At 45.4% G+C, this 27,951-nt stretch overlaps 1 protein-coding gene across 3 annotated transcripts; it reads left to right on the plus strand.

Annotated features, from left to right (window-relative positions):
• Nucleotides 1-22: 22 nt before the first annotated feature.
• LOC132525704 (phospholipase A and acyltransferase 3) lies at nt 23-27,866 on the plus strand. 3 transcript variants are annotated; one of them, XM_060158870.1, is made up of 5 exons: nt 23-168; nt 612-689; nt 15,726-15,828; nt 21,312-21,580; nt 27,626-27,866. In XM_060158870.1, the coding sequence occupies exons 2-5, from the start codon at nt 675-677 to the stop codon at nt 27,725-27,727; spliced, it is 489 nt and encodes a 162-aa protein (XP_060014853.1). In that variant the 5' UTR covers nt 23-168; nt 612-674; the 3' UTR covers nt 27,728-27,866. The 3 variants fall into 3 exon arrangements, with proteins under 3 accessions (XP_060014853.1, XP_060014854.1, XP_060014855.1); XM_060158871.1 differs by lacking the exon at nt 23-168 and adding an exon at nt 250-392; XM_060158872.1 differs by lacking the exon at nt 23-168 and adding an exon at nt 304-336.
• The last annotated feature ends 85 nt before the right edge of the window (nt 27,867-27,951 follow it).

The raw sequence follows: 27,951 nt of genomic DNA on the forward strand, positions 1-27,951 counted from the left end.
GGGAGCTCTGCGAGGCTCTAATTAGTCAGTCTCACGGGGAGGGGCCAGTTGACCTCACGCTGGCCTGGACTCTGCGGCCATTTAGCCGGTTCCCTTTTCAGTGGAGGCCGCGCTGCATTCCAAGTCCTCGAGGTGGGGGGAGCGGTACTTCCCGGAACTTGAGGAAGGGTGAGACGCTTGCGGGGGCTCTCAGGTGTTACAGGCTGTGGTGGGGGATGGAGAGTTTGGGTGAGGCGGGAGTAAACAAGTTAGGGAGCCGCTGAGGGCAGCGGCCGGGGACGGAGGGCCCGGCGCGAGGGCGGCCCCGCTGACTCTCTGGGGGCGCAGCGCGCCCTGGTAGGTGACACGGCTCGCGCTCCCCGCCGCTGCGCCGCCCGGCTCTCCGGTATCAGGTGTACCTCCCTGGCCCCTGCAAGGGATTCATCCGTTCACGGCCAAGTGCAGGGGCAGGGAGGGGGCCGGCGAGGAATTCGCAGGGAGTGAGCCCGTTGTTCTCGGAGGGGTTAGAGACCAACCGGGCACGGTCTCCCTCGCCAGAAGCCACACTCCCCTGGGGTCTTGGGGACTCTGTTTCCTGCTGACAATGAATCCCTGCTCTCCCGCTGCCTCAGGCGTTTACTCAGCTGATAAAGCCAACTCCAGCGTGAAATTGAGGGCCTCCATTACCGAAGGAGATGCGCGCGCCCGTGGTAAGTTGAGGGGGGGCGAGTGGGCTGGGAGTGGGGGCCGTGTTTCGGTGGGTCTGAGTCATCACTTACGAGAGAGAGGGTCCTTGAGGATGTGGCCTCCACATGTGGTTGCCCCACTGGCCGGTGGGCATCAGGTGTGAGATGCGCGTCGGTGGGTATCCGTTGGAGTTGTCTCAGTGTGAGTAACTGCGTGGGCGGGTTGGGAGGCCGCCCTGCCTGAAACAGGCCCCCAGGAGCGGGGAGGCAGCAAGGAGAGATTTGCCCCGCCAAGGTCCTGTGCTGCCTTCCCGAGTCAGACCAGAACACCTGGGTGGGCTCCTGGGGCTGAGTGTCTGGGGCTGCACCTGCTGCCCCCCGAGCCTGGGTCTGACAACAGGTGATTCTTCCGGCCTCAGCTGATGCACCTCATGACCAGCCCTGCCAGCAAGTTCCCAACTCTCACTTTTCCTATGGTTCAGAAATCATAAAGGTGCTTAGCAAATGCTTCCTTTCAGCCTAGCTGGACCTGCTCCAGAGAGGTTCTGAGCCCGGCTTTTGAGGTAGATTCGCCCCGGGACCGTGTTCCTGCTGAGCACCTAGCTGTGGCACTTTGACCAAGTTTCAAATCAACTCTCTTCCCCAGAGTGAGGATTATATGACTTAATACTTATGAAGTGCTCAGAACAGTGCTTCACACACGTATTATGTGCTCAACTGTAATTCATTGTTATTATGATTATGATTTAATCCATGTAAAGGGCTTAGCACAGTGCCTGGTATTAGGGTGTACCTGGAATATTTGATGTCTGGAGTGGTCATTTGAAAACATCCTCTCCGTTAACTAGCAACATTATTTTCAGTAATAATCACGAAATGAATAGTAATAATGGCCAGAAAAGAAACACAGTCAAGTTTCTTTTGAGCTTTGTATATGAAATCATGCCAGTGAAAATATAAAAACTGAAAAATAAAGTAGGTGTTATAGAGAAAAATAGAAGTAATGGGTTAATAGCTTTTAATTGCATTAGTGTATTTTTGAAGAAAACGTATTCTTACATATAGGTTGGTCACAGTAGTGAATAATAATGCCATTACAGTTTCTGTTTTGGAACTTCAGTTTCTGAAAAGTTGTCCTTGACTTTGACAAAATTGATCTTCTTTGTATATTCATGTTCAACACTCAGTAGAGCTAGATTTGTCCATTTATCTTTATTCACAGTTGAAGAACACTTTTTAAATTTATTTATTAAAAATTTTTTTATTGAAGTATAGTTGATTCACAATGTTGTGTTACTTTTTGCTGTACAGCAAAGTGAATCAATTATACATATACATATATCCACTGTTTAGATTCTTTTCCTATATAGGTCATTACAGAGTATTGAGTAGAGTTCCCTGTGCTACACAGTAGGTCCTTATTAGTTATCTATTTTATATATAGTAGTGTGTATATGTCGAGAAGACACTTTTTATTAATTTTAATTTCAAAAGCTTCTCTCATATGAAACAACAGATATACAAATTGGAAAAACCTTAAACATTAGGATAAGTTTGTCAGAAATTCATAAAAATTCCATTTCATAATAAATTGGAGAAATTGCAATGCTGCCTATGTCTTAAAAAAATTAATTCTAGTGGCTTCTATGTTTTATTTATTTTTGCTGATCTCTAGAGAGCTCTCTCTTTTTTTTTTGGCCACACCACATGGCTTATGGGATCTTAATTCCCAGACCAGGGATTGGACTGGGTCCTCGGCAGTGCGAGTGTGGAGTCCCAATCCCTGGACCACCAGGGATTCCTGATTTTTTTTTTTTAATTTATTTTATTGGAGTATAGTTGACTACAATGTGTGAATTTCTGCTGTACAGCACAGTGATTCAGTTATACACATATATACATTCTTTTTCATATTCTTTTCCATTATAGTTGATCACAGGATATTGAATATAGTTCCCTGTGCTATACAGTAGGACGTTTGTTGTTTATCCATTCTAGTGGCTTTGTTTTTATTTTGATTTTTTATTATTAGTTTTTAAAACATTTATTTATTTATTTGGCTATGCCGGGTCTTAGTTGCCACGTGCGGGATCTAGTTCCCTGACCAGGGATCTAACCCGGGCCCCCTGCATTGGGAGCATGGAGTCTTAACCCTGGACCAGCAGGGAAGTCCTCATTCTAGTGGCTTTTAAATATATCCACATTTAAAACATTTTCACTGAAACATATTCACCAGAAAATTCATTGTAAGTTTTTATCTTATTTGGCAAAATTCTCCCCAGTTTTTCTTCTTTGGCAAAAATCAGAGAAAATGGCCGAATGATGGTAAACTTTGACATTTATTTAATCCATCGCTTTAGAATGAGAGTCTAGTTCTTGGTGAAGTTGATCCAGACTTTCAAACACTTCTCTTTCAAACACTTTTCTTCTGGCACTGGGAGAGCAGACTCTTGTCTTCTGTTTAAACACAGGAAAATGTAGGATCACAGGCGTTGGTGGCCCAAACTGTGCTGAAAGTGAACTTGAACCATTCCGAGCCATTCAGAACTTACTGTTGGAATAGACACATGTAGCTGAGTCTGTGTATGTTGGGGGTTGACTGTATAGCTGGGTGTTCTCTGATTAAACTTCCATGTAGAAGACTGAAAGAATAAGAAATGAAAGTGTGCTAATTTAAAGCTCACATATATATATATTTTTTAAAATAAATTTATTTACTTATTTATTTATGGCTGCGTTGGGTCTTTGTTGCTGCGCGTGGCTTTCTCTAATTGCGTTGAGTGGGGGCTACTCTTTGCTGCGGTGCGCGGGCTTCTCATTGCGGTGGCTTCTCTTGTTGCAGAGCATGGGCTCTAGGTGTGCAGGCTTCAGTAGTTGTGGCACATGGGCTCAGTAGTTGTGGCATGCGGACTTCAGTAGTTGTGGCTCGGAGGCTCTAGAGCGCAGTCTCAGTAGTTGTGGCACACGGGCTTAGTTGCTCTGCGGTATGTGGGATCTTCCTGGACCAGGGCTTGAACCCGTGTCCCCTGCATCGGCAGGCGGATTCTTAACCACTGCGCCACCAGGGATGTCCCTATATTATTAACTCTCAACAGGAGGTGCATGAGTTAGAACTTAGACCAATATCACTGATATTGTTTAAAAGTGTTGGCATACGGTGATAGTAAACAGCAGACTGATTTTTGGTGTGTCTTATCATGGTTTTAAAATTCTCTATGGGCAACTCTCCCCTATTTGTCTGCGCCCAGAGGATTCGGCTCTCACTCTCCCACTCTGGGTGTGCCACTGCCTGGCTCTTAGGGCTTGACAAATGTTAGTTGTTGTTAAAGCAGCTGCCTGGACCTCCCTGGGACCGAGAGGCTGTGTGTCTACCATATGGGCCCACGTTTCTCCAAGCCCTTTAGTCCAGCCCTGAGTCCTCCTGGTCAGGGCCAGCGCTGACCATTTCCCTCCCCTCTGTGTTCTAAATTTACTTAGAATTCGTGGGCCAGGAGCTTTGCCTTCCCTTCTCCACCCACCCTGCCCTTAAACCTGTGGCTTGTTGAGCAGCGGCTGCTGGGGACGTGAAGCTCCAAAGGGCATCTGAGGCTCCAGATATGCAGAAATCGATGGGCCTGCTCTGGTCTCTGACTCTAGACTCGCTTATTGACTTCTTTATGACCCTCTAGGTTTGCCTGATGATCTGACAGATCTCTGCGGGGCTAGTTGAGGTGCAAAAGGGAGGGGGCGGGGCCAGAGGCTGGGAGGGGCTTGAGGAGGAAGCAGTGTGTCCCTCTTGCCCACAGACCTCTGCTGAGAATGTTGTATGTGCCTGGCTGGTTGCTCAGTCCAGCTGGAGAGCTGGGCAGGGAAACTGATCATTCCTTCCCAGGGGCTCAGCCCAACAATTATAGTCATCGGATAAATGGGGCTGCGGCTGATAAACACTCTGCCCTGGAGTCTGGGGGAGGCACTGAGGAGGTGGAGACGTGAGGGCTGAGTAGGAATTTGCCAGTGAACAGTCAGGGGCATTGCAGGACTAGAGCACAGTGATGTGGAGGCAAAGCTCACCATGGGGGTGCTGAGCAGATGTCAGTAGCTTCGTGTGAATTACTTCGTGTGAAGAACTGGGCCTTTGGATTCAGGAAGACCTTCAGGATTCAGTGTAATCCTGGCATTGCTTCTCAGGGAGTTCTCTTGGGCCAGTTAATTCCTACATCTGAGCTGTTTTCTGGTCAGTGAAATGGGCTGCTGTAAGGATTCCAGGTAACCTGTGAAAACCCCGAGGAGTGCATGGTGACAGCCGTGGTGGTTCCCACATGAGTTCAGGGGGAGTCCTGGTTCCCGTGGCGTGAGGTTCAACATGTAGAACAGGTCTGAGGCTTGGAGGTCAAGAGCCTGGGAGGGCGAATGAGTTTTGCCTCCTTTTTCCAGGATACACATGACCTTTGGGTTGCTGTGGCTGGACCTGGTACCCACTGGAGCTGCCACTGTCCCTCTCCCGGAGGCTGGCAAGGGAAGAGGTGATGTGTCAGCCTAACCCCTCCTCTACCTTCTCACTGGGCCCGAGGCTGGGGAGTCTGCCCCCCACCTCGAGTTCCCCGGACCCACCCAGCCTGGGGCACAGGGTCTCAACCCTCTAATAAGCGTTAAGGGGTTTTGCAGCTTTTCACCCCCATTATCTCACTTATTCCTCACACAGACTCTGCTGGATGGATCTTAATGGCACTGTTTTACCAGAGAACCTCAGAGAGGTTAAATGATTCTTGAAGGTCACACAGCAATAGAGCAGAGGGGCCTCACTTGCAGGTGGCCTGGGCCCTGCTTCTGACAACGCAGCCTCAGATAGACAGGATTGATGGTGGGCTCCTCAGGGGTTTCTTTTCTTTTTAAAGCCTTGGCATCAAAACTCCCAACTCTGTGCTGGAAAAGTCCCTTTTCAGCACCCTCCCTGGACTTCCGGTTTTTGAATTACATGCTTGTAGATGTTTTCCCCAGAGTATCAGAAATGAAGTGGGTGAGTTGAGGGATTTCCACATTCACCAGAGCGTGTGATTTGGGAACAAGGAGAACTTGCTCTCGGGCTGGGTTTCACATCCTCCATAGTGTCTCCAGCTACTCCTGGAGCTGCCTCTGACCTTCCCAAATCCAAAATAATAAAAGCACCCCCAAGAACAGTGGCAGCAAAAACTGCTGTTTACCTGTGTGCCAGGTAGTACTTGATGAGTGCTTTATAGGTACTCATTTATTTGATCCTCAGGACAACCTCATGAATCAGGTGCTGTAATTATCCTCATCTTAGAGCTGAGGAAACTGAGGCTGGGAGAAGTTGGGTAACGTGCCCAAGGCTATCCAGCTAGTAAGTAGCAGAGCCAGAATTTGAATCCAGGCTGTTTGGCTTCAGAGCCCATGGCTGTAATCAGTATGCAGTTTCTGAAAACCAAATGCATCCTAATTTAAATGCAGAGCAGTAATGCTCATTAGCCTACTTTCTGTATTTTTTGTATGCCTGAAATATTTCATTAAAATAAAAAAATTGCAAACTTCTGATGAGGAGGCTGAATGGAGCTGAGTGTAGGCGGATTGGAATGCTTCCTTAGCGGCCTTGAATGAAAGAAAAACAGTCTAGGGACTTCCCTCGTGGTCCAGTGGGTAGGACTCCACGCTCCCAGTGCAGGGGTTGGGGTTTGATCCCTGGTCAGGGAACCAGATCCCACATGCATGCCACAACTAAGAGTCCACATGCTGAAACTAAGGAGTCTGCATTGCCACAACGAAGATCCCATGTGCCGCAACTAAGTCCCGGCACAGCCAAAATAAATACATAAATAAATAGTTAAAAAAATAAATAAGTAAAATTAACTAAAAATATAGGTACCCCATTCAAAGTAAAATTAACAAAAAATAAAGAAAAACATTCTTTTTGTTTTGTTTCAACCCTTGGGTTGAAAATTCTTCTGGAAGTGCCCTTACTTTTCCATCTGGTCCTGTCCAGTGCCCACAGCGGAGGGTCTCACACTGGATCAGAGTTGCAGGAGTGAATGTGGATTAACATGCAGGGGCAGATGGTGAAATCTGCCAGAAGGCTGGCAGATTTTCCTTGTGGTGGGGATCAGGCTGTGGTTCAAGTTCCTGCTTTGCTACTTTCGGGCTGACCTAAGTGACCTCATTCCCTTAGTGTCAGTTTCCCCACCTGCAAAGCGAGGTATGACTGCCCCTCTCTGCCTAACCCGTCTCTCCTGTGGTTCTCTGGGCTGCACAGTAGAATCACCTGGAAGCTTACAAAACTGCCAGGCCTGGGTTCCACCCCAGGGATCCTGCTTCTGACCCAACCGCAAGATCACCCCGAGGCGCCCGCACCGCTGTGCTTTTGCTCCTGTCTGCCCCGTCTCCATATTTCCCCTTTCCGGCTGCTTCCTCCCCACTGCCTCCTCTGACTGCAGGAGAGTGTGAGGGTTAAGAGTGAAGGATTTCAAAGCACCGAGCTGATCTCCCTGTGCTATGCGGCTGCTTCCCGCTAGCTAGCTATTTTACATTTGGTAGTGTATGTATGTCCATGCCACTCTCTCACTTCGTCCCAGCTTACCCTTCCCCCTCCCTGTGTCCTAAAGTCCATTCTCTATGTCTGGGTCTTTATTCCTGTCCTGCCCTTAGGTTCTTCAGAAACATTTTTCTTTTTTTAGATTCCATATATATGGGAAAAAAAAGAGTGAAGGATTTGGGGGAATTCCCTGGTGGTCCAGTGGTTAAGACTCCGCGCTTTCACTGCAGGGGGCTTGGGTTGGATCCCAGGTGGGGGAACTTACATCCCACATGCCACGAGGTGTGGCCAAACAAAACAAAAACCAAAAGTGCAGGGTTTGGGTTTGAATTCTGTGTCTACCATGTACATGCTCCCTGTCATCTTTCAAGACTTCAGCAAAATCTCAGCTGCTGCCTTTTCTAGGAGGAGGTCCTCTCCTAGTCTCTCTTATACCCATTTCAGCCGGCTTTTGCCTCCAGCTCCCAATAGGAGCTGTTCTCCTAAAGATCGACAGTGACCCTCACCCCAGACCCCTCTTCTGACCTCCAGACTCATGCATGCAGCTGCCTCCCTGCCTCTCCAGGTGGCTACCTGGTGGCTATTTCAACCCAGCGTGCCCTCCGTGTCTGCAGCCTGCCCATTCAGCCTCCCCGAAACCTTGAAGTCACGTTTCACGCCTCTTTCCTTCACACGTTACCTCATTGCAACAGCAAATCCTGTTGGCTCTGCCTTCAAAGAAATCCAGAATGCATTACTTCTCATCCCCTGCTCCCTCCATCTTGTCTGAGCCATCAACTTCTCTCTCCATCCTCCATCCTCCCCTCTTCCACTCCCCACTCCACTCCAGCCACGCTGGCCTCCGGGCTGTTCCTCTAACATACTACTACCCGGGGCCTTTGCTCAGGCTGTCGCCTCGGCCTGGGTCTTCTCAACATCTTCAGGGCCCACTCTCTGCCTTCCCTGACCCCCTTTTACTATTGCAGTCCCCTCTCCCTTCCCATCCCACTCCAGCCCCTTAAACCTGCCCTACCTTTTCTTTCTTTCTTTTTGTTTTTATTTGGTATCTCTTCTACTATTCTGGATGATTTACTCATTTACTAAGGCTTTAAAGAAATTTTAAAAAAATTCTGTCTCTCTCCTTGATGCTGAACAAAATACCTGATACCTGACTCCGTGAAGTCCGGTATCTCGGCCTTTGTTCACAGGCGTAGCCCAGGTGCCCGGCTCTGTGAACATCTGTAGAATGAATGAGCAAATGAAAGAGTTCCTTGACCCTCTCAGGCAGAGGTGGGTATCCCCAATGTGAAGGGATTCTCAAGGAGTGTCGTTGACCAGTTACACCGTTTCCCTGGGGCGGGGGAGGGCGTTTGTTAAGGGCAGGGTGATTCTGCACGCATGCCAGCAACCTCCCCTCCTGTAATTTGTGCGGAGTAGGTGGACATATTTGTGATACAGCCACTTCAGTAGCCTAACAGTAGATGTAGGTGGTGGGGTATACAGATGTTTACTGAAAAATGCTTTCAATTTTGAACATTTGGAAATTCAAACTAATGTTTGAAAAATTTTCATAACAGTGTTGCGAAGCATGTTATAAACTTTCCTGTTCGTTGCAGAAAAGCTGGAAAATGCAGAAAAGTAGAAGGGAGCAACATAATCACAATAACCACGCTTAGCCCCGGCCCCCGGCGGGAATCTCGGGTAGGATGCTGGTATGCATCCTTCTAGTTTTTTGTTGTGTGTATTTATTTTGTTACATAATAGTAATTGTACGGATCACCCCAGATTGAACACACTGATGTTTGTCAAGCCTTACGTCGTTTTCTGATTCTAAAACAAATATATATGTATTTACACATTTGGAAAACTAGAACAGAATTAAAAAGAAAATTAATACCCCAAGTTTCACCACCTAGTAATAAACACTGTTTATGTTTTGGTGTATTTCCACAGTTTTCAAAAAAACATGCGTTGGTTATCTTTTTTGAACAAAGTTTAAAAAAAATACCATTTCGTGTAAAGCTTTTTAAATTTTTACTTAAAAAAAATTGAGTTATCGTTGATTGTAAAGCTTTTTTACTTACCATTATATTATAGACATTTCTTGTCCTTAGGTATTCTTTTAAAATATATCTTTTAAAACATAACTGTATATTAGTATATAATTATGGCAATATTTAATCTTTTTGTAGGATATTTAGGTATCTAATTTTTTGCCATTAGATGTGACTTTGTGACATCTTTTATAGGCATTTCAGATTATTTCCTTAAGATCTGGTCTATAAATAGAAATTGGGTCAAAGGATATGAATATTTTTAAGGTTAGTGATACAGATTGCCAAATTGACCTTCAGGAAAGTTGTATTTATTTATACTCCTAACAGCAGTGACTGAGGGTGCCTGCTTACCTGCATCTTTTCCTATATTTAGTATTAGTATTTTAATCTTCCCCAAAACCAGTTTTTAATTTAATTGGATTACTAGTGAGATAGAATGTGTTTTCTTGTATTAGTGGTAATATGTATTTCTCCTTTTAAAATTATTTATTATACCCTTTCTCCACTTTATTCTATTTTGGTGTTTACTTTTTTTTTTTTGGTGGTACGCGGGCCTCTCACTGCTGTGGCCTCTCCCGTTGCGGAGCACAGGCTCTGGACGCACAGGCTCAGCAGCCATGGCTCACGGGCCCAGCCGCTCCGCGGCATGTGGGATCTTCCCGGACCGGGGCATGAACCCGTGTCCCCTGCATCATCAGGTGGACTCTCAACCACTGCGCCACCAGGGAAGCCCGGTGTTTACATTTTTTATTGATTCATAGAAACTCTTTATGTATTAAAGCTGTCATTTTCTTCCAGTTGGTCGTGGTAGTTTGTCTGTGGTGTGTTTTCAATGCACAGAATGTTCTGGTCTGGCTCTTTTGGTTATAAGTAACCAGCAGCCCACTTAAGCTAACTCAAGTGAAAAAAGTTTATTCTAAGGACACCTGTGGAGCGGTAAGGGGATTCTCTTGAAAATCTAAGTATAGGAGCTGTGTTAAGGCTGGGCCTCCCAGGGGCTGGGAGGCAGTCCAGGATCACGGTGATTCCAGGCACTCAGCAGCTGGAGTTGGTGTATCTCTCCTCTGGTGCTCCACCACTGGTGTGACTCAGCTAGCCGTTCCTGATATGCCTGCTTCCTTCTCTCCCACTGTCAACAGGGGTCTTCTACTTGGTCAGAGTGGGTGTGAGAACTCCAACCCTTGGTTTGGCCTGTGGTTCACTGGGGTCTCCCTTGCCTCCTCTTTGTCATGACTTTTCAATTTTAGCCCCTCTGCCAAAAGCTATTTTCTTTTTCATTACTTGGTTCAGATTTTTGAGAGAGAGAGAGAGAGAAAATTTGGTTGGCCCAGGTCCACTTATGGAGGATCATAGGTTGGTGACCTGCTTGGGAACCGTGCCTTTTTCTAGTCCAGCTGATGGAGGCTAGGATGAAGTGGTCACATGGTATAAAATATGGCTGCCTGGGCAATCGGGATTGTGGGTGGTCATTTTCTCTTAAAAGGGAGTATGAATGTAACAGGCAATGATAGAAACTTTTCATAAGAACTGTAACATTTTTCAATTGTAAAAACTCTCCATCTTTTACTTTATGCCTTGTTCTTTGGACTTTATCTTTAGAATTTCTTCCTCTATTCTAAGATCTGAAACATATCCATCTGTATAATTTTAAATTTTATTTTATGCTTTTATGTGTTACATTTAAGTGTTAATGATTTTTAAGCATCATTAACATGGTAATATTTACAGGCTCCAGATGGGAGATGGTTTCAAGAGGTTTTGCTGACAGATAACATCCACCTTTTTCAATTAAAAAACTGCACGTTCATCAATAAGAAGGATGTTTTCCCATCTAAAACTCTTTTAATAAAAGTTTTTATTATAAAAATAAAATTTTTTATTATAAAAAAGTTTTTATTATAAAAATTATGTTATATTATAAAAATAATAAAAGTTTTTATTATAAGAAAGTAATATAGCAAAATATAAAAGTCTCTGATTCCCAACCCCCACTGTATATAGTACACAACAGTTTGGTGTATTTTCCTCAGCTCATCCATAGTGTATAATACATTTTGCATGTGAATGTATAACAATGTTTTTTAAACAAAAATGGGATAATGTTTTCCAACTTACTTGTTTTGATTATTTCTATGTCTGCTTACGTAAATCTAACTTGTTCTCTCTATTGGCTGTTTGTACATATAAATATAACATAATTAATTTAGTTGGTCCTTATTAATGGTTGTTTAGGTGGTTTTTCCAGTGTGAACTGCAGAGGCCAGATATTGTTCTCCATTTGCTTGCTAAGGAAAATGGCTGTGACACAGCTCTTTGTAAACTGTGCTTTTGTGGAGAGAATAAAGACTTTTTGTTCTGAAATCCTGTGGGCGCAGAGTCTCAGCTTTGCCACTGTCATTGGCTGTGTTGTGTGGGAGAGCCATGGTTACTGTGCTCTGGAGAGTTTCTGGCTTCCTGCTGGCTCTCCTTGTTCCTGGGGGAAGAACCACCTGACAACAGGGTACCGCTAGGTTTCTGGGACTGGGGATGTAGCTGAGTGAGAGAGGGATCACTGTTGATCCACACTGAAGGGCCAGAGAGTGAATATTTTACTATCTCTGGTCTCTGTTGCAACTACTCTACTGCTGTAGAGAGAAAGCAGCCTCGTCCACAAGGTAAATGATGGGGGTGGCTTTGTGCCAATAAAACTTTATAGATACTGAAGTTTGAATTTCATGTGTCACAAAATATTCTTCTTCTTTTGACTTTTCCCCCAACCACTGAAAAATGTAAAGATCATTCTTTGCCTGCATACAAAAATAAGCAGAGGCACAAATTTGACCCAAGGACTTTGTTCTCATATTTCTAATTTTATAACATGCTTTCTTGAGTTCTTAATTTTGATTCAGCTCAGTTGGCTGTGTGTATCATTAAGCAGTTGTTTCTCCAATTAGAGTTTAGTGAAAGGGTGTGAATTATTTATATCCCTGTTCATGGCACCCTGTCCTCACTGGTCCCTGCAAGACCCCTTGTCTTCTTTTTTTTTTTTTATTAAGTTCCCTTTTATCATCCTTCCTCTCCCTCTCCATCTTCCCAATGGCTAGGTAGCATCCTAATATATTTAATATGTATTCTTTAGATTCTTTTGTTGTTGTTTTAAAAATTGTTTTTTTGGGTATGGTTCTGGTAAGACATGTATTATTGGTTTGTGTGTGGGTATCTTTAATATGTATAAGTGGTATTTTGCGGAGCTCAATCTCATTTTTTCACTCAGCACTGTATCTGAAAGATTATCCACATGGTCATGTGAACATCGAGTCCTTGCTTCTAACTAGTGCACAGGGCTCCGTGGGCGAGTCCAGCACCTTTCACTTCGTTTTTAAAAAGAAGTTTCCTTGAGTGATGTCATGTTTTAAGCTAGTGCATATTTGGAAATATGTGCCTTTTGCCATTACAAGGGACAGGCAATATGACTAAGTATTAAAAAACAAATCACAGCTTTTTTGCTTTCAAATTGTGGATATCCATTTTTTTAAGCTAAAATTTTTTATTTATTTAAACAATTAGTGTTTTAAAAAGTTACGGTCTAATTTACCCTTTTAGTGTTCAGTTCGATGAGTTCTGATAAACATGGACAATTGAGTAACCATTCACCACCATCAAACAGAGAACAGTACAGAAAATTCAATTGCTCTGAAATTTCCTCATTCCCCTTTCTTGTCATCCCCTCTCCTGACTCCTAGCCCCTGACAATCGCTGATTACTTTTCTGTCCTATGGTGATGCCTATTCTGGAATGACGTGTAATGGAATCACACAGTACGTAGATTATTGGTATGGCTTCTTTCACTTAGCATCAGTATTTAGTGTTATAAAGTCTGAGTTTCTTTGTAGATATTTTTGTCGCTGTGTGTGTGTGTGTTTGTGTGTGTGTGTGTGTGTATATATATATATATATATATATATTTATTTATTTATTTTTTGCAAGCATGTTTCTCTGTATATCAATATCTTTCATTGATAACTGTCTGGAACACAGTGAGCCCCTGAGCTCCTTGGGTCTGTGTACCTACTGGCTGCTTATTACTTGACGTCATATTCCTGATGTCCCAACTGTCTCCTTTTCTAATCAGTATCCTCCCTGAGGGCTGGATCTCAGCCTTGCTTTTGTGTCCTGGCTTATTCATGGAAATGTCCAGTTAAATCGCCCTTTGGGGGTCCTTGAAGACCCCATAACTCTCACCAAACAATTAATATATACTTTTTCTTTTATTCTGGAAAACAAATGGGATTCATCAATTGTGACCATTGTCCAGTGTTCTGAAAGCTTCCCAGTAAGGTCTGGGCGCCTTCTTCTGGGAAGATAAATTATAATCACTGCAATAAGACAATATGATTTATCTGTAAAATTCCTGTGAAAAGATTTTTTTCCTACCACGTGGGATGTTTGTTTGCAGTTTTATTGTTTCTATAAGTAGAAATGAACTGTCATTGACCCTACTTCCTAGCCATTATAGAGTTGTGATTGGCTCTTCTACTGCCCATCATTTTTATCCCAGGGGAGGCCATACAAGGGGGAGTCCATGCTCCCCCCTCATCTTTGATGGAATCTCTCAGTCAGGCCCACAGAGTTTGGCGGTGGGACGTGGGCAAACTCCTATGGGTCTGTCCCCTAAGAGCAAGCAGGTGAGCGGGAAAGGACAGAGAGCTGGAACGACCACCGATGGGCTCTGTCTCCAGGTGTTCTAAAGAGATTTAAGGTTGATTTGGACCATGGAAGCTCATCAGCCCTGATCCTGGCCCAGGTCGGAGTGTCCCCACCCGTAGTACTTAGCCCAGTGTCTGGCATTGGGACCTCAATAGGTTGAATGAAAGTGTTCTTGAACCTCCCCAGGTTTTCTCAGGCTCTGGGCTGCTGTGCTCCCCTAACAGGGCGGGGCTCTGAGGAGCATTTCAGCATCCTTCCCACCTTCCCCTGCACACACGCACACACCCTCACTCCCACGCACTCTCACTGTGATATAATGAGAAATGGGTATTTAGTCTTGGCCCCGGGTTCCTGCCACAGAGCTCCTAAAATCCAAGTAATTTCCTGAGCAGTAGAAGTGAGAGGAATGTCTTTCGTCATTCATAATGAGCCCCTTTCAACCGACCAGGTGATCAGAGGGCTGGAGGTTGCGTTAATCACCAATGGCCAATGATTTAATCCATCGTGCCTACATAACGAAGCCTCCATAAAACCCCTAACCCAGGCTGTTGGTGAAAGCACGGGGGTGCTGGAGAGCGCTGGTCCCCAGAGGGGTAATGGAAGCTCCGTGCCCCTCCCACCACAGCTTGCCCTCTGCATCTCTGGCTCTTCCTGTGTTGTATATGTTCTAGTAACTGGTAATCTAGCAAGTCAGCTGTTTTCTTGAGTTCTATGAACTGTTCCAGCAAAGTCCTGAACCCAAGGAGGGGGCTGTGGGAGCCCCCAGTTTACAGCCGGTTGTTCACTGCACAGCCAACAACCTGCAGCTTGCAGTTGGCGTCTAAAGTGTGTGTGGGGCCTCCGTCTTCTGGGACTAAGCCTGTGGGTCTGTGCTAACTCCAGGCCGTTAGTGTCAGAACTGAGGTAAACTGTGGGTGCCCAGTCAGTGTGCATCGAGGATTGAATCGCTTAGTGTGGAAAACCCACACATCCAGTGTCAGAAGTACCGGTGTGAGCACAGTGCAGAGGAGAGTTTTCCTTTGCTTGTCACACACACACACACACACACACACACACACACACACACACACACACACACACACACACACACACACACACACACACACACACCTCTTATCCTTGGGATGAGCAGCCAGGGGGACATTACTGTCAGAGGTTGATACCAGTTCTCTGCCAGGCCCCGGGCCAGGTCGCGGAGTGTCTGTGTGACAGCCCCCAATTTGACGCCCCTGGAAGAGTCTCCAGATGCACAGCTCTAATCAAATAACCTGTGGTGTTGCCTGACGGTCAGTGTGGTGGTCAAGTCACTGGGCCTGGGAATCAGGCGGCCTAGTGTTGAGTCCTGGCCACGTCACTCGGGCTGTGTGGCTTTGAGAACATTCCTTTGCATCTCTGAGCCTTGATTTCCTCATTCATAACATGGGGTTCACAGCAGTGCCCGCCTCCTAGGAGGGTTGTGTGAATTTATTGAGCTACGCCTGTAAAACACTTAGCAGAGCGCTTGGCTCTGAGTAAGAGTTCAATAAATAATACTCCTAGAAAGAGGAACAATAAGGCGGAAACCCCGGCTAATGAAGAAACCCTTTAGGCGGTGCACTCGGCAGGTTGTAATGACAGGTGGGCAGGCCCGTAGTCCCTGCAGGTCTGGGACACAGGCTTGTGAAGTCAGACTGGCATTGGATTGGCCGGGCAGGGCTCAGGAGGACGCCCTGGAGAGCTGTTAGCTGGAGGCCGCGGAGCAGCACCCTCCTAGCTGAGCCCTGCCCCTGGTTCCAAGCTCTCGTGTCACCTGAAACAGCACTCTTCTTGGTTTTGCAGCCAGAGCCCCAGCCTGGAGACCTGATTGAGATTTTCCGCCCTTTCTACAGACACTGGGCCATCTACGTTGGTAATGGATATGTGATCCACCTGGCCCCACCAAGTAAGGGTGCCCAGCGCTCCACTGTGCTGGGGCTGGGAGCAGAGGGAGGTGGGGGAGCTGTGGTTCACAGGGGACCCCAACATTCTTCTTTCGCCCCCAACTGACGGTTGGTTCCTGGGTGCTACAGGAAGACAGCTCGGTGTGGGGCAGTGGTTTTCAGACTCTGCACCTTGGAGCACCAGGGCCATGCAGAGAGACTGGGGTGGGCTTCCAAGGGGGCAGTTCTGCTTTTCATGTATTTTGTGTATTATGACTTCGTATAAAACACATTCGGTCCTGAAGTGCAAATCTCCTGGGAAGAGCACAGGTGTTTGGGCAGCAGACTTGTCTGTGAATCCATTTTCACTCTCCGGCCTTGGTTTCCTCATTTGTAAACTGACGTTAAGAATCCTTAATGTGCAGGATTATTGGGAGAGTTCCCCACCCATTTTCTCAAACTTTTTACTTAAACTGAGGTATAACCGAAATACAGTAAAGGGCGCAATATTGTCAGGTGTATAGTCAGTGAATTAAAAAAAATGTATCCATCCATGTGACAATGACCGGATCAAGATCTAGAACATTTCCACTCCCCGAAAAGACTCCCTCATGCCTCTTCAATATACTCTCTCCCTCCCTAGAGGCAACCACTCTTCTAGGTTCTCCTGCTGTAGGTTAGCTGTGCTTGTAGAACTGCAGAGCAGAGGAATCACACAGCTTGTGCTCTTTTGTGTCCGGTTCTTTCCCTGGGCCTGTGAGGTCATCTGTGTTGTTCTTACTTTTCCATTGCTGCGTGTCCTCGGTTGTATGGACATCGCCCAGTCTGTTATGTATTCTTCCGCTGGTGGGCATCGGATGCTTCCATTAGTGGGCTGCTCTGTGTGCAGCTGCTGTGGACATTCTTGGATGTGTCTTTTGCTGACCAAGAATGGTAGCAAAATGAATGACCTCACCCTGTATTTATAGAGAAATCTAGAAGTAACCAGGGTAGATGTCACCATCCCCACCCCTGATCAACCAAACCACCAACATCTAGAACCACATAATCTGCCTTTTCTTCTGTTACAGTGCAAATGTGCCCCTGCCCTTATTTTATTTTATTTTATTTTTTACATCATTATTGGAGTATAATTGCTTTACAATGGTGTGTTAGTTTTTGCTTTATAACAAAGTGAATCAGTTATCCATATACATATGTTCCCATATCTCTTCCCTCTTGTGTCTCCCTCCCTCCCACCCTCCCTATCGCACCCCTCTAGGTGGTCACAAAATACCGAGCTGATCTCCCTGTGCTATGCGGCTGCTTCCCACTAGCTATCTACCTTACATTTGGTAGTGTATATATGTCCATGACTCTCTCTTGCTTTGTCACAGCTTACCCTTCCCCCTCCCCATATCCTCAAGTCAGTTCTCTAGTAGGTCTGTGTCTTTTTTTTTTTTTTAACATTTTTATTGGGGTATAATTGCTTTACAATGGTGTGTTAGTTTCTGCTTTATAACAAAGTGAATCAGTTATACATATACATATGTTCCCATATCTCTTCCCTCTTGCAGGTCTGTGTCTTTATTCCTGTCTTACCGCTAGGTTCTTCATGACATTTTTTTTCTTAAATTCCATATATATGTGTTAGCATGTGGTATTTATCTTTCTCTTTCTGACTTACTTCATTTGGTATGACAGACTCTAGGTCTATCCACCTCACTACAAATAGCTCAATTTCATTTCTTTTTATGGCTGAGTAATATTCCATTGTATATATGTGCCCCTGCCCTTATTTTAAAAGCCAGCCTTTAGGTGTGGGCCCTGGACCCCCTTCTCTTACTTTCACAGGCACTGTACCCTCAAATTAATAATAATTCTGTATTATTCCTATTGGCCTAGAAACCACTGGAATATCTCCCACTGATAAAACAAACAAACACCCCTTCGACCTCACATCCTCTCTAGCTAACTTCCCATGGAGCAGCTCTCTTGTCTGTCATGGCCCCTGGTGGTTCCTCACTTCCCATCCTCTCTTCTGTTCCCTCCACCAGGGAGTATTTACTCCCCTCCTGGAGCAGCTCTTATTAAGGCTACAGCAATACAATCAATATCCTGGTCACGGCTTACTTGGCTTCTCTGCAGCATTTAACACGAGTGGCCTCTCTCTGCTCTTCACCTGGCGCTGCCTTCCTTTCCCACTGGGCCCTTCCTTCTTCTTTTTTTTTTTTTTTTGCGGTACGTGGGCCTCTCACTGTTGTGGCCTCTCCCATTGCGGAGCACAGGCTCCGGACGCGCAGGCTCAGTGGCCATGGCTCATGGGCCCAGCCGCTCCGCGGCATGTGGGATCTTCCCGGACCGGGGCACGAACCTGCGTCCTCTGCATCGGCAGGCGGACTCTCGACCACTGCACCACCAGGGAAGCCCGGGGCCCTTCCTTCTTGGCCTCCTGTGTCTAGGGGGCTCCTCCTCTCCATACCCCTAATCCTTGCTTCTCCCTCATCCGGTCCACTGGCTTCTAACACCTTCTATTTGTCGATGTCTCCCTTAACTTGATTTTAACCCTGCTTAGCTTCAGATGTGTGTAACCTCTTGACGACTTGGCATCTTCAGTTGGGCATCTAATTGGCATGTTGAACTTGACACACCCCAAATGGAGGGCTCCAGCGGACAATGCCATCCGGTTGCTTAGACCAAAAGTCTAGGCATCATCCTTGATCCTTTTCACCCCACGTCTAATCCATCAGGAAATCCTGTTGGCTTTATCTCCAAAACAGACCCCCGATCTGATCACTTCTCAGCATGTCCACTGCTGTGCCCTGGGGTAAGCTACCATCCTCTCTCACCTGTTGCTACTGCAGCTTCTGGTTGGTCTCTCTGCCTCTTGTCCACTTACGGTCAGTCCTTCCTTCACTGGGCAGCCAGTGTGATCATTCCAAAGTATAAATCTGATTATGTCACTCGCCTTCTTTTAATTTCGACTGGCTTTTCCATCACACGTAGAATAAGTTTCAGATCTGTGCTGTGGCTTGTGAGCCTGGCGTGGTCTGGCCTCTGCCTGCCTCTCTGACCTTCTTGAAGCTTCCTCTTCTCTCCTGCTGGGTCTCTAGACTTCAGCCACATTGGCCTCCTTGCAGCCTCAAGCACGCCACGTGCCTTTCTTCCCGAGGTCCTTGCCTTTGCTCTTCCTTCTGCTTGTGATGCTCTTTCCTGGCTCTCAGCACAGCTGCCTCCTCTTCATCGTTCAAGTCTCAATTCAAATGCCTGTTTCTGCGCGTGGCCCCCCCGCACCCCGAGTGAGAGCAGCCTCCCCTGGTCATCCTCTCCTATGTGACTTCGCTTAATCTTCTCCATAGCATTTTCAGTACCTGAAAGTGTGTTATTTTTTCTGTTTGTTCCTTGTCAGTGTCCTTTCACTAGAGTGTAAACTCGTTGAGGGCAGGTGCGCTGTCTAGTTCGTGTCTGTGTTCAGCACCTTGGACCAGCACCAGTATTGCTTGACTGCGCTGAGTGGGTGTAACTGCTGGACAGGAAGCAGGGGATGGCACGACAGGGGATCTGGGTGGGTAGGTGTGACACCCTTCATTGGGTGAGTGGTGCTCCTCAAAGGGAAATATGCTTCTATCTGCATCTTCTCACTCGAGCTTCACAGGAACCCCGTGGAATAGGTGAGGCAAGGAGGACTGACCTCCTGCTACTGAGAAAACGGTGGAAATTAGCGTTGGAAGGAAGCTTAGAGAACAACCCAGTACTGATGAGGCACTCACCCTGTGCCAGGCACTGGTGGAGGCACCTAGTCAGTTTCTTTAATCCTTGCAGCTCCCCGTCCAGTACTGTAGGCACAGGTAGAACTTACTGACCCTATTCTACAAGGAATTGGGGACTTAGAGACATTAAGCCACTTGTCCAAGGTCACATAGCAGGAAAGTCGTGGAGGTGGGACTCAAACCCTGGCTGTCTGACTCTCTATTCCCTGCCCTTACACGTGCTGCTATACTGTCAAGTCTGAGGTTTCCCAAAATTTAGTCACTGATTGCTTGCCATATCCTTGTGCCCTCTCTCCAATTATTTAATTGGTATTTTCTTTAATAGACTCACTTTAAAAAGTAAAATAATTCTTTTAAAAGAAACTTTAAATTCCTATACGGATGTGTGTTTGTGAATCCATCTTAGCTGGTATTTGTGGATTCCCAGTGTTGGCTCAGCAAAGTTAAGCGACATGTCAAGACCATTCAGTGATGGAGCCAGAATCAGATCCCAGAGCTTCTGACCGTCAGCCTGTGCACTCACTCACCAGGGTGACACCCAGGGTGTGAAGTGTAAGGAAGCCCTCACTCTTAGGTGTTGACTCTGAACTTGCGTCCCTGAGAGTTGGTACCTCCTGAAATTCTGTGCTCCGGGCACCTTGCTTGCCTCGCCCCAGTCCCAGCCCTGCCACCCACGCCTAGGGGCTGAAGGTGGGTGGGTCTCAGGAGCTCCCCTGATCCAATCACCACACCGAGCCTTTCCATAAATTTGGGGCTCAAACACAGCACCATCTTTTATTTACTTCACTGAATCCTCAAGCACCTTGTGCCTTGTTAGTAGCAAGTCTGAATTCTTCTGATTTTCTAAAATCTGAGGGCAGAGGGGTGCAGTCCTCTTTGGAAAGCCTAGCAGAACAGGACCTGGACTCTGATCAGACCCTCTTGCCATGGCTTGTTGCTGTCACATGGTGTTACAGTGGAAGATGGGTCCTGCCCAGTGTAAGAGGATGCTTCCCCTGCTGAGAAGAGCCTTGGGGGTTCCCGATCGCGGCAGGGCCACAGAGGCTCCTTGAGGGACAGTGAGCCTCCTCTGTGATGTTCCCTGGGGTCCACCTCTGTCGTGCAAGCACACCTCTTCAGCCGTCATACCAAAAGCTTGCCCCTCCCCACACGGTGTAGGCTGGCTGCCTCAGGAGGTATGCCCAATCTCTGTGCTGGCATCAGCTTTCCCTCCCAACTATCCTGGTCCTTCTGCTGAGCCCAAATCCCTTGCTTCAAGGCAGTTTCATTTCTGGAAATTTGTTGCCTCTTCCAGCCCCTCCCCATCGACCTCCCTGGTGTCACACCTCTGGGAGCAGCTGTGGGGTTTTGGTCCCTTTGCTCCAAGAAGGATAGGATCCACTTCTGCAAATCCATCTACCTTTTCTGCAGTAATCAGCTTTGTATGTGTCAAGGAAGTGTAGCATTTTTAGGATCACAAAAAGTTCACACTCTATTCCTCCAAGGAGGTGGATTTGCACAAACAAGAGGGTGTACGAGGCCAGCTTCTCTAGGTTAAAAATAATCACAACAAATCATGGAACTTTACTCCTCCTCATTTCAGATAAGGAAACCAAGGCCTAGAGACCATAAGTGCCTTATTCATAGCCACACAGCTGTGGCCCTTTCACACCTGCTCATCCCCTTGTGGATGTGGTGGATGCCAGGCTTGGGGCTGCTCTGAGCCCCTGGGGGCCGGCTCAGGACCGATCCCGCTGTTTCTCATCCTGAATCCATAGGTGAAATCGCAGGAGCTGGGATGGCCAGTCTCATGTCTGCGCTGACCGACAAGGCCATAGTGAGGAAGGATCGGCTGTGCGACGTGGCCGGGAGAGACCGGTACCAGGTCAACAATAAGCACGATGACAAGTACTCGCCGTTGCCTCCCAACAAGATTGTCCAGCAGGCAGAGGAGCTGGTGGGCCAGGAAGTTCTCTACAAGCTGACCAGCGAGAACTGCGAGCACTTTGTCAACGAGCTGCGCTACGGGATCCCCCGCAGTGACCAGGTGCGTCCTCAGTGTGTCCCCATCCCCGGGAACCAGACCATTTCCTCCGTTGACCTGGGCATCAGTGTGGGCTGGGCTGGGCTGGAGGCAGGGGCACAAACACGACAGAATAGCAGAGGCAGAAGCCTGCCCTCAAGGATGTCACCATTGGGGTGGGGAGGAGGGTGGGGAGATGGGCACCGCGGACCAGTGTGGTCGGGGGACGATGGCCGAGGGTGTGAGCACAGCTGTCACTGTCAGCCCGGTGCCCGGCCCTCCCTGGCTGCCTGGCCCTGAGATGGGCCCTTCCCACAACCTCAGAGGCAGGTTTTACTATCCCGCTTTACAGATGTGGAAACTGAGGCTCACAGCACTTGTTGATGGACATTCATTTCATCAAACAAATCTGTGTTGTCTCTTTTCCTGAGAGTTGTCTCCAACTGTGCTGATAAGTAGCAGAGGTGGGAGCTGAAGCCCAGGTCTGCCACGACTTATAAAAAGCCCTGTGCTTAGCCCTGCCTTAAGCCAAGGGGCAGTCCCAGAGGCTCCAGGTGATGCAGGTGTGTTTTATTTACTTAGTTGATTTTGGCCATGGCCACTCTCTTCTTTGAATTGCTTTTTCACCTGGGTAACTAACTTCCTTCCCATTTTCTCTCACTTTCTCCTCTCCTTTTCTGGCCCTTCCCTGCAGCCCCCTCATTTGTGTGTGTGTGTGTGTGTGTGTGTGTGTGTGAGAACATTGTTTGGAAAAGTTCTTGGATGCCTGTTGATGCAAAAGAGTACGATTTTTTTTTCTTTCAGTAAAGGATGAGTTTAAGATCCATCAGGTTGTTGATTTTCAGTACTTTTTAATTTTTTGAGATCTGGTGTCTTCTTCCTTGGTCATTGTGGTTGTCAAGGGCATGGCCTGGCAGACAGATCGATTCATGTTCTCTAAACCCTGGTGAAGTACAAGTGATAATACTGATCTAGGAGGGTTACTGTGTGAATTAAATAAGAGCATCCTTATGCTAGCAGAGTGGCAACTCAGAAAGTACACTTAATACATTGTAATAGTTGAAGTAGTCATAATGGTCCTCATCTTCATTCTTTTTCTTGGTTCACCCACTGTCTTGTCCACTGGCCTGTCTGGGCCACAGTGACTTGCTGGGGAGGCATCCACCAACACCGCCTACAAGGATCACGCTCAGCCTTCCTCATACCGCTGATAATCAGCTGTGTTTACTTATTACACTGACCTGCATGTTGGTTAGTTCATCCTATGCTCTGTGATGATACAGTAGATATCTTCCAATGGGTATTCTCTTATTTGTTTTCTTCAATCACTCATGTTATTATTATTCAATAAATATGTATGTAAATATATAAAAATGTATATAAGTACATGTATATGTGATACATATATTTACATATACATATATTACATATATATATATATATATATATATGAATGTGAAAGATGATTAATACAAAAATTGACTAGTAGCAAGTACACACCTAGCTAGGGAAGGACAGGGCAATACTGCCAGTGTTTGGTGAAGAGTCCCAGAATCTCTGGGTCACAGTCTAGTTTCAATTTCCCTGACAGTTTATAAGAGGCTCCTTCTGGGAAAGTCAGTGGGCGGGTCCATGAGAGGAACCTCATGACTCAGATTACAAATGTGAGGCAACCAGAAGGAATCTGGGGGATGATGGCACTCAGCATATCTATCTAGGGGGGATAATGGCCTTCAAAACATTTGTTTTGAGTCACATTTGATGCACACTGTCATCCTGGTATCTCTCTTTACTAGCATCCTTTAGAGATGCCCTTCAGTTCTCTCCTGTATTAATGCTTTTATCCTCTGCAACTCACATCTTTCTCTTTCTTGGATTACTCTCTTGTTTTGGTGGAATACCACCTCTAATAGATTCTGAGAAAGGATGCATTTTAAAAAGACTGTTTATGCCTGAAAACGTCTTCATTTTATCCTCGTATTTGATTGATAGTTTGGCTGGGTATGGAATTCTAGGCTGAAAAGAATTTTTTAAAAAATGTGAAGGTATTGCTCCATTGTCATCTAGTTTATGCTATTGTTTACGAGAAGTCTGAATCGGTTCTGATTTTCGATCCTTTGTATGTGACCAATTTTATCTTTCTGGAAGCTTATAGAATCTTCTCTTTATCTTCAGTGTTCTGAGATTTCACTATGATAAACCTTGTGTGGATCTGTTTTCATGAATTATGCTGGGCACTTTATGACATTTTTCAATGTGGAAACCCTATTCCTTCAATTCTGGGAAATTTTCCATTTTCTCTTCTCTCATTCGGGATCACTGATTATTCGGAGGTTGTACCCCTAGACTGCTCCTCTGATTTTCTTTTCTTCTCTCCCCTGTTTTCCAATTATTTATCTTTTTCAATGAGAAAACTAACACTTATTGGTAGATCTGGGTACAGTAGAAGTTTTTTAAAAAGTAGCAGTGATGATATCAGCATAAAAAAGAGAAACATATGCTAAACAAATCTGATTTCATGGGTGATCCTGCATAACAATTGAGGTGTTGATTACACCTGGCTTCTACTTCAGGTAGATGTCCACCCTCCTATGCAGCAATAAACTCCAAACAGAGATTACTATACAAATTTGGGAAGTTTAAGATACCAAATTCAGGGTGCTATTTTAAAAAGATTTGGTAGATTTATAAAATATCTCCAAATCATCTCATTTTTAGTTATCCTTTCATGATTATTAATAGACTAAAGAAGAGAGTCACAATTTAAAATACGTAGAACATTTCTTCACAAAATTGTTACATAATTTAGTAAAATACATACGTCAGTACGCACAAATAATATTTTGAGCATTTAAATACAATTCCAAATCTTGAGATACTGAAAGAACCAAGAAATATTTTTTATCATTTGCTCTTTCTACAAGCACCTTCTTGAAAAATGAAACAATACAAATTGGACACATCCCATTCTCTTCCTGAGGCATTAGCCCGGTGCGCTAGCCAGCCGCCCGAAAGAGGCAAAACCGTGACAACACAGCAATGATAAAACAGCATCAGCAATTCTACCGGACCCCCTCACAGAACATGAAACCAGAACATACTACAAAACAAAAAGAGGGGCCGTGTATACTGTTTCCAAAGATTTCCTCTTTCATTTCTTGGCCTAGATGAGGGTTTCGCAGCCTCAGCACTATTGACATTTGGGGTCATTAACAATGAAGATAAGTCTTCATTGTTAGGACTTGCCCTGTGTATTGCAGGACATTTAGTAGCATCCACGGCCTCTACCAACTAGATGCCAGTAGCACCCTCCACCCCCAGGTGTAAGAACCAAAATGTCTGTAGATATTGCCAGATTTCTTCCAGAGGGCAAGCCTGTACCCGCCTTGGGAAGTACTGGCCGAGGTGAGTAATGGTCATAATACACGGTGTGACCAAATTAAAATGTAGCTTCTGCACTTCTCCCATCTCACTAGAGAGGGTGGATTTAGTGGGTGCTGGACAACGTCCAGCAGTACTTCTGTTTGTAAGAGCCATCAAAGCAGCAGCTCTCTTTTTCACTTAACTCATGACGATAATTTTCTGTGTGAAAAGGATCTTATTAGTCATGATGTTTATTTGTGTTCAGCTCTTTGAAGCAGACTAGATTTTCCTTCAACGGACTATATGTGACTCATCTAAGTTTCCATTTAGAAAGGGAAACAATGGATTTAAACCAAAATGTTGTTTGTGCTTTCCATGCCTAAGAGTATTCTAATCAAGATGGTCCTATTTTCCACCTACCTATTTAAAAATACTCAGGCTTCAAAAAATGTATTCTTAGTAAGCTTTTGTACTGAATAGTACTCTAGCAAAAAGCAACTAGGAGCTACACTCATGCTGAAGTCTACTCTGTGTCAGATAAAATTTTAAGATAAATAGAAATTGAAGATGTGGCCAGTGGTATTGTGTAATTACATAAACCTGGATAAATTACAGGGTATTATTTAAAAACTACTGTAAATATTAAAGCCAACTTTCTGTACACATATTTTATAACCATTGTTATTTTATAACCTCTCATAGTCTGAATTCAATTGCTTTCTGAATAATATTACTCTTCTTATGTCCACTTAGAACATTGCTGAAACTGAAGAAAAGCACATTTGCATTGCCTTTTTCCCAGAAACAATTCTGGGGCTTAACTCATAGTAGACGTGTAGCATAAGCAGCTAATTGTCTGCAGTCTGATAGGATTACTGTTTGCCCACTTTCAAGAAAAGATAATGAGGGGCAACTTTTCTCTTTCATAATATTCTGATTGAAGACCTCTGGTGCACACCGTGTAGCCCATTTTCATGATCAGAACTGTTGTAATTTCAGCACAGTGGCTGGGCTGGACCCAGCAGCCTTACAACAAGAAAATCATCAATGGCATCTGCAGGTAGCTCTGTCTCTCCCGGGAAGATCATTCTTTCCGTAAAATCTGTACTCTCAGGGCTAACTAAATACTATTTTCTTGTATTTAATTACACAGTTTGACTCTGTACAAAGCATGAACACAAACAATGAGGCTATTGTTGTTTTCCTTGACAAAGTACCTTTTGTATGAACCGGCTCCATCAGCATTTCTCCTCACACTGTGAGGTTCTGTAAAGAACTGGGGGCTTATGGTTCCTACTCCATTATCTGCAAACCATTTCTCCCACCTTGACACATAGCTTAGCAAGGAAAACACTGGATACAAGTGGTTTTATGCAGGCTCCCTAGCAAGAACCCAGTAGGACCGCGGTTGCCACAAAGCCAAGCCTAATTACCTTTAATTTAACAGGAAGGTCTAAAGACTGAGCGGCAGTCAAACCTTAGGTCAGTAGCTTCATGCAAACTTTTGTTGACATGTGTTCTGGGTACCTTGTGATGTTAGTTACACTGGTGTATTTCCTGGCATTTCACACAGCTATGCTGGACATGTGTATGGCTCAGATAAGCCTGGGCAGTGGCAACGTATATTCTTTTTAAGCATTGAAGTTTTTCAAAGTCTTCTCTATGGTGGGCATGTGGGAATTTTTCGGCCACAACATACACAACCTATGCAAGCTCTGTGCTCAGGGTACCAAGGGCAGAGTTGGCGGTGTCATGTAAGGATGTGGGTTTGGGGTACCAAGTCCGCATTTTCATCCTTTTTATTACTGGGAGTTTTAGTACGCTGTCTCATTGGACTTCTTGGCGTAAAATCGTTATAATCTTTTCCTTTGCGGTTCTTGGTTCTGCTTAAATGCTTGGCTTGGTTTTAGGGTGAGATTTCTTGATCCGTGTTCATGATACCGTTAGTGGGAAAAAGTACAGTTTTCATGATTTCGGGCATTTTGCCTTCACTGCATTTAGTGTTCTCTGGGTCCTGGTGGAATGATGCCTAAAACAAATGCCTTATTTTACTTTTAGTTGGATTTTGGAAAGAGTGAAATTTGATACATGTTCCATTTTTACCCTGAAACTTACTCTTACTTTTGCAACGTTTTTTTTTTTCTAGTACAAACAATACAAGTCAGATATCTTAATAATGTAAAGTATAACATTACTACTCTTCATAGTTGAGTCATTTAAGAACATGCAAAGAGCACATCTGCGCCTGGCAGGACCGGGTGCTGGGGATACAGCGAAGATGACGGCAAGTGAGGGTTTTGCTCTGCCGGAGGTCATGGTTTATTGAGGATTCAATAGCAATGACTCTTCAACTTCACACTTACTTCGGGAGCTCCCTGTTGGCCAGCCAGGATTTCAACCATCTGGCTTCATCTCCCCGTCCTTTTCACAGCCACCCTCTGGGGATGTGTGCTTTAAGTACTCACAGGGTGAAGTGAGTTTCCCGCTTCAGACCTGTGTATGTCATTGGCCAGCTGGCCCCACCCACCACTCCTTCCCCATCCTGCCCTCTTCTCCCCATTTCCCTGCCAATGTTAGATGACTCCGGAGTTTGTCAAGAAGACCAAGGGGCATGGGAGGCTCCCTGAGCTGGATGTTCTTGTTGAATGTACAGCGTGTACTCAGATTCCTGGCACAGAATCTGATCCACCCTCCTCTCTCTTCCAGGTCAGAGATGCCATCATGGTAGCTGGCATGGCAGGAGTGGGCCTGGCAGCCATAGGCCTCATTGGAATCATGTTCTCAAGAAACAAGAAACAAAAGCAATGACTTGAAGGGACTCTCTTGTCAGCAGTGAATTTATGCATTAAGGGGGCCTTCTTTGCTAGAGGGTTTGAGGTTTGGTTTGTGGATTTATTCTGTTTTACAATAAGGCTTATTTTCACAGAATAAAATAAAGCCCAATGAAGGAGGATTTTATTGGGGGAAGTGCAGCAAGAACTGCCTGGCGTGGTCTGTTGAGGGTGCAGGTACGCTCTGTTCCTGATGATGCC

This window comes from Lagenorhynchus albirostris, chromosome 9 (genome assembly GCF_949774975.1).
Source record: "Lagenorhynchus albirostris chromosome 9, mLagAlb1.1, whole genome shotgun sequence".
Taxonomy (NCBI): domain Eukaryota; kingdom Metazoa; phylum Chordata; class Mammalia; order Artiodactyla; family Delphinidae; genus Lagenorhynchus; species Lagenorhynchus albirostris.

Bases quoted from the DNA above. Each gene is read 5' to 3' on its own strand.
- LOC132525704 (XM_060158870.1), top strand. The intron at 15,829-21,311 runs GTAAGGGTGCCC...CTGAATCCATAG, and splicing joins GATCCACCTGGCCCCACCAA to GTGAAATCGCAGGAGCTGGG. The intron at 21,581-27,625 runs GTGCGTCCTCAG...TCTCTCTTCCAG, and splicing joins GGATCCCCCGCAGTGACCAG to GTCAGAGATGCCATCATGGT.